This window comes from Sinocyclocheilus anshuiensis, unplaced genomic scaffold, assembly GCF_001515605.1.
Source record: "Sinocyclocheilus anshuiensis isolate Anshui unplaced genomic scaffold, SAMN03320099.WGS_v1.1 scaffold197, whole genome shotgun sequence".
NCBI classification, from domain to species: Eukaryota; Metazoa; Chordata; class Actinopteri; order Cypriniformes; family Cyprinidae; genus Sinocyclocheilus; species Sinocyclocheilus anshuiensis.
Genome location: NW_015540856.1, coordinates 737027 through 745650, shown reverse-complemented (window position 1 = coordinate 745650; position 8624 = coordinate 737027). Strand labels below are relative to the sequence as shown.

Below are 8624 nucleotides of genomic sequence, written 5' to 3'. Positions count from 1 at the left end.
GCATGCAGCTAATGTTTAATGTGGCCATTTTATTGTTGAAAGGCATACGTTGCAGTGCAAACAGTCTTTGGCAAAAATACAATACAAAATATAAGAATCAATTTGACCACTTGAGCATGTTCAGTCTTGTAGGGCAGTGCATGGCAGGTGGGCACAGTTTGGTTTGGGGGAAGATCTTCAAGAGGTTGTAAGATAATCTAGGTAGGAAGGAAGGAAGGCCGTTTGGGAGTAATAAAACACTGATATAGTCACACAACAGAGATAAAAGAGTGGAATGCAGTCACACATGGTAAAACAAGTAAAATTGCAGTCAAACACTCAGCTGCTCTCAACACAATAGCAGTCACTAACCAGCAGCACGACTGCAAGCGTACAAGCAGACAGTGATTGTGATTGTCTGTAGTCTGTTAGTCTGATGGCGTTTCATCAGGATACAGTGGAATGTTTAGAGAGGAGCAGCAGTGCAGCTCAGGATATGGCTTCCGTTACAGAGACTCGATGAGTCAGACTCCAAAAACAAAAACAAGAAAACACATGCTACAGCTCCGACGTCTTACCAGTCCACTACACAAACCCAGGTGTGTGACAGTGTTGGGGAAACTTCACATTCAGCAAAAGAAGTGTTGGGACCAGCTCATATTTAAATAATAATAATAATAATAAGTCTCTTCCGCTCACCAAGGCTGCATTTATTTGGTCAAAATTACAGTAAAAATAGTAATATTGTGGCATATTATTACAATAATAAAAAAAAAAAAATTCTATTTGAATATATTTTAACATTTTTATTTATTTCTGTGATGCACAGCTGAATTTTCACCATCATTACTCCAGTCTTCAGAGTCACGTGATCCTTCAGAAATCATTCTAATATTATGTCATTGTTACATTATTATTATTACTATTGTTATTACATCATTATTATTATTATTACTTTTATTATTATTGATATTACTGTTTTTCGTCATCACAAGGTATTATTGTTATCATCACCATATTTATTATTATTATTATTATTGTTATTATGCATGCTAGTACTACTTAAATACTACTACTATTATTCAGATTGTCATTGCTGTTTATTTTCATTGCTTTTATTATCATTGCTGTTCTACTGCTGTTTTTGTGTTTTGTGTTCACCGTATGTTGTGTTTTGCACTCTTAATAAAAAAAATTAAAAAATCATTCTAATATGCTCCTCAAGAAATATTATCAATGATAACAGTTGATATGTAAATATATATATACATGATGCATTACCATTTAAAAGTTTGTAGTAAGTTTTAATCTTAATATCTTTATTTAACAAGGATGTAATAAATTGATAAGTGACAAAAGATTGTATTTAAATAACAAATACATGTTGTTGTTTTGAAATTTCTATTCATCAAAGAATCTTGAAAGAAAATGCATCACAGTTTACACAAAAAATTAAGAAAAAAAGTGAAAACTGTTTTCAACCTCATTGTTAATAATATGAACCACTATTAATAATTAATCACAAATAATAATTGATAATAACTGAGCAGAGAATCAGCATATTAGAATGATTTCTGAAGGATCATGTTACTGAAAACTCGAGTAAAGATGCTGAAAATTCAGCTTTGATCACAGCAATAAATTAGTTTAAAATATATTAAAATAGAAAACAATTATATTAAATTGTTAAAAAAAGTAAATAAAAGTAAAACAATTATATTAAATTGTTAAAAAAAAGTAAATAAAAAAAAATCTTAATTATTCAAAACTTTTGACCAGCAGTACGTGTACATAATTTTCATTATGTTATCATTATGTGATTTCTGAAAGCACTAGAACGTATCATTAATGGAATCAGAACATGAATGCATAAATTCTCATCTCAAATCTTGCTCTTCTGCTGGATAGAAGCGTCTGCTAAATGTACGGATATAACTGAACACTGGATGCTGAGAGAGAAGTGTGTGTGTGTGTGTGTGTGTGTGTGTGTGTGTTTCAAGTGATGTATTGTGATGAGGCACAGCTGTCTACATCTCTCTGAACACTGTTTGAAAAGGAAGGAAACATCTGGACCTTCATTCATGACAAGAATATAAATACTGGGCCAGTAGAACAGAGCATTATAGAAAAGTACAGTAACACCCTTAAAAGAGAGCCTGACGTCAGCTCAGTGCTGCACTTCCCAAACGCGTCACCTCAGTCGCTCCCAAACCAAACACATCTAGCTTTCTGTCAAGATAAAGCAAAGAACGCCAGGTCTCAGAAAACCCGCAGTTGCCAAGGGAAACAAACATTTGGTGATCAGTAGAGTTTTTTTTCCCCCATTGCAAAGATTGTTTTCAAGGTATTCACATTTTTCTCCACATGAGAGGAAGATAAGAAGCGGGAACTAATGTTCTACATATGTCCAGAATATGATACTATGCACCATAAACAAAGTAAAAGTATGAGTAACGTTTAAAATGTCTTTAGCGTAACTACAAAATGAAAGATTTTCGCTCAAGTGTGGTTTTAAAAAGCTCATAATGAGTGTATATACTGTATGATGCATTGCATATTGCAAAACAATTAAATGCATAAAACAACACTCTTAAGACTCGGGTAAATCACTTAAATGGAGTAAGATAGCACCAGTTCTGCAGCATCTCAAATCTGAGAATGCTTCTTCTGTAAAACAACCAGAAATGGGAAACTCTGAGTTCAGCTCCATCTCCAATCAAACAAACACATTTAGGCCTACATTTAAGATTTATGCATTTGAATTGCATATACAATTTTCAGCCGTTTGTATAACAGTTTTAACGAAATCTAATAAACGGTGATGCACATTGGTCAGTCACACATTAATGAAACGAGTCACTCAAGAAATCATGGCATAGTTTCTTATTAAGTCTTTGCATCTATTTGATTTGATCTAAATAATAATATTTTCAAAATGCATTAATTCATATAGCTCAGAATCAGCATACATCTGTTTTAACTGTGAAAACTATTACATTTAAATGGAGTTAATGGTTAAAATATGACTAGCTCTGGAACAAGCAATCATCATTTAGTTTAAATGTATGCGACTGAAACAAATTAAATGTACTGATGATAAATATATAATCTTGGTTATTGTGCATTTAAAACATTCCCTTTAGAAATCTTACCAGTTTCACTGATGCATAACTGACAAATATGCATTGCGTTCTCTATTAGTTGATGTTAAAACTGTGTAATCCAACCGTACATTAGCATGCAATTCAAATACATAAATACATAACATTTAAGCCTACATTTTTTTTTCGTCGTTTTTGAGCGCAACTGACTGTACAGTAATTTTCAAGGAATCCTGAAGACTTTGGTTTGGTGTGTTTGTTTAGTGATAAGAGCTGAATTCTGCAGGAAAGTGTCCCTCCAGGACCGGAGTCGCCCATCCTCGGTCTCGTAAATTAACACTTTGGGTAGTCGTCTCCCGGTTAACATGCCTGAGGAGGAAAACAGGGCCCCACATTCATCCGTTTAGACACTTTTTAAGGCAGTGTATTTTTGGTTCTTTGTAGATGGCATCTGAGGATATGCAAAAAAAATACATGACAAACAACAAAAAACCCTGAAACGCAACTATTGAACAAATGGAGGTATGAGCTCAAGGTCACATTTGTTAAGTGTCCTGAGGTTATATGTGGCGCTCGTTATCCTGCGGTTGTGACGGCTGGTTGAGGCACACGGGGCAGCACGAGCCTTTGGGCATCACTGGCTTCAGACATGCTGACTGCGGACACTTTTCCACGAAACACGTCACCTGGGCCTCCTAACAGAGACAGAGACAGAGACACAGAGACACCCGCGCTGAAAACGGGATGATATTTCTGCAGGAATCATCACAGGTATGTGCCTTTCCTGACCCGCCATTCTTCACTCTCTGCAAACCAGTATTATGTTAGTATTATAATTTGTATTAATATTTTGAATTAGTTTAAATTTTTTGTTTTAAATTTGTTGCGCATTTGTTATTTTATTATTATTTATGCCATATATATATGGGTAGTTGACAAATATACCGTAAATGTGTCCTATGGTGTGACATATACATACATACATATTTTTTATATACATTTTATTTTATTTTATTTCTGTCTACATTTATCTCTAAATAAAAATGTTATGGTTTTAATTTTAGTTTCAGTCAATGATAATAACCCTGCTGCAAACACTCTTAAGTGTTTTTATATAGACTTAAAAGAATAACAAAAGCTGCGTGTTTGTAAGAAACAAATCCAACATTAAAGGGGTCATATGATGCGATTTCAAGTTTTCCTTTCTCTTTGGAGTGTTAGAACAAATGCGGAGTTTTGCGCAGCGCAGAGTAACGCGTCGTGTGTGTGTGTGTGAGAGTGTGTGTGAGAGTGTGTGAGTGTGTGTGAGAGCGTGTGTGTGTGAGAGTGTGTGTGTGTGTGTGTGTGAGGGTGTGTGTGTGAGAGGGTGTGTGAGTGTGAGTGTGTGTGAGAGCGTGTGTGTGAGAGTGTGTGTGTGTGTGAGAGGGGAACAGGGTCACATCACAGGAGAGTGAACTGCCTGTCAGAAATCATAGCACGTCAGCTGTCTTAACCGCGGCTTGTGTACTGCATCATCACTGTGTCTGTCACGCGACTCTGTTGCCCTTTCGGGCTTGAACTGATGGTAAAACTAACGACATTATTAACTGTCTTGATATTTACTTTGAAAGCTGAAGCTCGCGATTATGGTAAGGGGCGTTACATTTCCGACACGTGCTTGTGGTGTTCGGCCAATCACAATGCACTGGGTCAGCTGGCCAATCAGAGCAGACTGCGCTTGTCAAAGGAGGGGGCTTTGTAGAAAACTAAGCGTTTGAGAGAGGCGGGGCATAGAGGACCTACAATAATGTACAGTATTTGAAAAATTATGTGTTTTTTGAACATTAAAGCATGTCAACATATTCTGTTACACCAAATACACAAAATAATGATCTTTAAAATAGCATCATATGACCCCTTTAAGATGTTTTTAACTTCAAACTATTGCTTCTGGCTAAAGCAGTGTTTCCCAACCTTTTTTTTTAGCCACGGCATAGTTTTGATCATGTTTTTTCATGATGTTTTAATATAATTTTTTCTTACAAACACAGATTTTGGTTTCACATCATGTTAACTGATGGACTGGAGTGGTGTGGATTACGTGTGGATTATTGTGATGTTTTTATCAGCTGTTTGGACTCTCATTCTGACGGCACCCATTCACTGCAGAGCATCCATTGGTGAGCAAGTGATGCAATGCTGCATTTCTACAAATCTGATGAAGAAACAAACTCATCTACATCTTGAATGGCCTGAGGATGAGCACATTTTCAGCCATTTTTCATTTTTGGGTGAAGTATTCCTTTAAACTACATGTGATTGACTGCAGATTCTATCCCAGATTGAGTTAGAATGTTACCATGACATACAGTACCATGTGAGGGCATTTGTCCGTTTTTGACAGCTAAAGTTCCCCCTAGAAATCAATCGGTCTACTGATCCATCAATCGACAATAATAAGTACATGAGCGTGCTAGAATGCCGTGCATTCATTTGCAATGAGATAAAGAAAACACAGATGTAACAGATATTTAGCATCCAAAATGAACACTCACTAAGTGCCAAATGTGAGTAGAATTTGCCGACAGTGAGTAAAAAAAATCCTTCTCAATGAAAGCCGTTTGGTAAATCATAGATAAACTATTCCAAATGATTTTCAACACAGCCCAGTGAAACTTGGCTGTGTAAAAGAGCTGAAAATCCATTGTTTTGCAACGGTCAGCCCTTCAAAAAAATGGATAAATGATTTTAATAACCAGTCGCTTTAATAAAAAAAAAAAAATGCATCAATAACAATGCTTGAATCTTTTAAGGTGCACTCAAATGATAAAATACACTACATACTCCACTTTCTTGTAACCCTGCTTCTCAACTGGTGCTTTGATACAGTCAGAAAAAGCAATGCTACTGTACATACAAATGACAAAATATTTTGAATATTATCATGACATATATTTAATATATCATTGTGCATAATTTCAACAGCAAAATTAACATGCTTATAAAAAAAAAGCTTCTCATATATTACATCAAAGACTGTGTATCACAGCTACAGTTATATATTTTAATATTTAATTTTAAGGACATTCATATTTGCTTTTGTGCAATAAAGAAAAACCAGTTGAGAATCACTGCTTTAGACAAGTCAAATGTTTCTGTGTCTACCTGAACACTGGTACATCATGTAAAACTACATTTCTGTGCATATGCTTGTGTTTACGCTCCACCGTGTTCACAAGCCCATGAATGCAAGTAAGAATGCAGTACAGTCTATATGTGAATGCACCTGAAGATTTCAGCCAGAAAGGCTCAGCACACTGATGAACTTACATGACACTGACAGGTGGTGCAGGGGTTCTTCTTCCAACTCTCTCCATCTACTCGCTCTCTCCCGTCCTCATCTGCACAGTCTGTCCTGCTCAGACGGCCTTCAAGTCTTTTTATCTGTCAGTTCCAACAGAGAGAAAAAATGGTTTCATTTTAGGCTGATGATACACAGAGCAAATTTTGAGCAATTTTGCTGGGCAACTTTTTTTGAGGAATGCTGCTTGGGCACTTTCACATTGAGAATGGGCAACAAATTTCAATCTGGATACTTTAGATCGGTCGTGGGCCCTGTGTCTCACCTGGCTGCCCGTTGAGGGCAACACTGCCCAAAGTTGTTCGGCAACATTGCTCAAAAAGTTGCCCTGTGCATCATCAGCCTAAGTCATTTGTGACCCTGGAGCACAGAAGCAGTCTTAAGTCGCTGGGGTATATTTGTAGCAAATTCAAAAATACATTGTATGGGTCAAAATTATTGATTTTTCTTTTATGCCAAAAATCATTAGGATATTAAAGGTGAATCATGAGTCCTAACCTGTTTTCGTAAACTTGTGATAGTTTTCTGCATGTCAGCAACAAAGTCTTGGAAATCCTTAATGGAGGGTTCAGTGCTTGACTTTGGTGATACAGTTATGTTTACTGCAGTTAGAGCATCTTCCAAAGTGCTGAAAAACAAGTCATTAAAAGTATGATTAATTGATAAAATAAATAAATAAATCAACAAGTGACTTGTAGTTTTCGTAATTTTAGCTAAGCTTTGACAAACTAAAACTATGAATTATCTAACATCATTACTATAGACCCTTTTCACAGACTGTGATGACGTTTCCAAAGTTATTAACATTGTAAATAAAAAAAAAAAAAAAAAGATATATATATATATATATATATATATATATATATATAAAGATGAATACGAGTTTTAATTACAAATAAAAAACAAAAAAAAACAATGTACATTTGATATCAAAGCACTATACTTTGTGTTTTATCACCTTGACATTACATTTCAGAAAACTTATTAACGCTGCTGAGAGAGTGACCAATGTAATCAATCTCTTTTTTTAATCTTTTAGAAAGTCATAGAAATGCTATCACTATCTAATTTCCGTTCACCACTATAGAAGTTGCCCCAACTTTGGCAACTTTTGCTTCCGAGAACCCCTGAAATGTGAAAAAGGTCCATTATAAGTAATGTTATGAGAATTTACAAACAATCTTTGGTGAAATCCAGAAATGAGCAACAGACTGTAAATGGAGCTTGTCAGTTGCACCTGCTGTTGCCCGTGAGGTTGCTGGAAGGTTTCTCCTCTGCGTAGCTGTGCTCTGCTGACCTGCGGCCTCTGAAGTGGTACGACAGGGCGTTGAACTGACCTTTAGTACGGCAGTCTGCAGGTGCAAGAAATTCAGCCTTTATTTGATGCAGAAAAAAACAGCTGTACAAACACCAGACAGCTTGTACCATGGTCATTTACAGCATTGACAAATTAAACTTGTCAGCATCAATTAACGCAAAATTTGACTGGACGGACAAAAATAATGGTTCATTTTTGTTGGTTGTTTTATCTATAAGAAAATTAGATGTTGAATTCTGAAGTAAAATAATGCAGTAAGCTTACATTTATTTGAACGAATTAGAGAATTAGCATGTGTGAATTACCTGCGTCCGTGCAGCATCTTTCTACTAACAGTGAAGATGCGAGTTTAATTGCTTCAAAAACAGCAACGTCACCACCTCGCTGCTGAGAAACAGCGTAGCTTATAATGTAGTGGTTTTGTGTGCTACAATGAAGGGAGCGCATTAATATCCACCTTATATATATGTTTATATACAAGCGAGTCTAGCTAAAATTATTCAAATAAAAGATTTTTAACAGAATAAATTAAAAGCAACACGAAACATGTATTATAAGGTCCTGGCGGAAATACTGCAGTGGTTGGATGCTGAAAATTATAGTTTTCTTTGGGTTTTGGATGCCTGGCTTTTGGATGCCTTTGGGCAAAAAAAATGTTGCTGGACCTGGCAACCTTGAGCTCCTATTGTTTAACAGCTAATTACAATAAATTACATGCACAATAAGGCACCATGTCAAACCCCCCGCCCCCCCCAAAAAACAACAACCCAAAAACAAACAGAAAACAAAGCAAAAAAAAAATAAAAAATTGTGCGTTGTAGTACTATAACACAGGACCAATGTATGATAAACAGCTACACTGATGGCCCTGTAGTTAGCAGTGTGT

General features: G+C 35.8%; 1 protein-coding gene across 1 annotated transcript in view; it reads right to left on the bottom strand.

The window, feature by feature from the left end:
* Positions 1 to 3257: 3257 nt before the first annotated feature.
* Positions 3258 to 8624, bottom strand: part of LOC107687838 (peroxidasin-like) — a 53691-nt gene continuing 48324 nt past the window's right edge. The window contains exons 20-23 of the mRNA XM_016485312.1: positions 7658 to 7772; positions 6919 to 7048; positions 6390 to 6503; positions 3258 to 3775 (exon numbers count right to left, since the gene is read on the bottom strand). Coding sequence (XP_016340798.1) covers positions 3641 to 3775; positions 6390 to 6503; positions 6919 to 7048; positions 7658 to 7772 — 494 coding nt within the window. The 3' untranslated portion in view covers positions 3258 to 3640. The remainder of the gene's footprint in view (positions 3776 to 6389; positions 6504 to 6918; positions 7049 to 7657; positions 7773 to 8624) is intronic.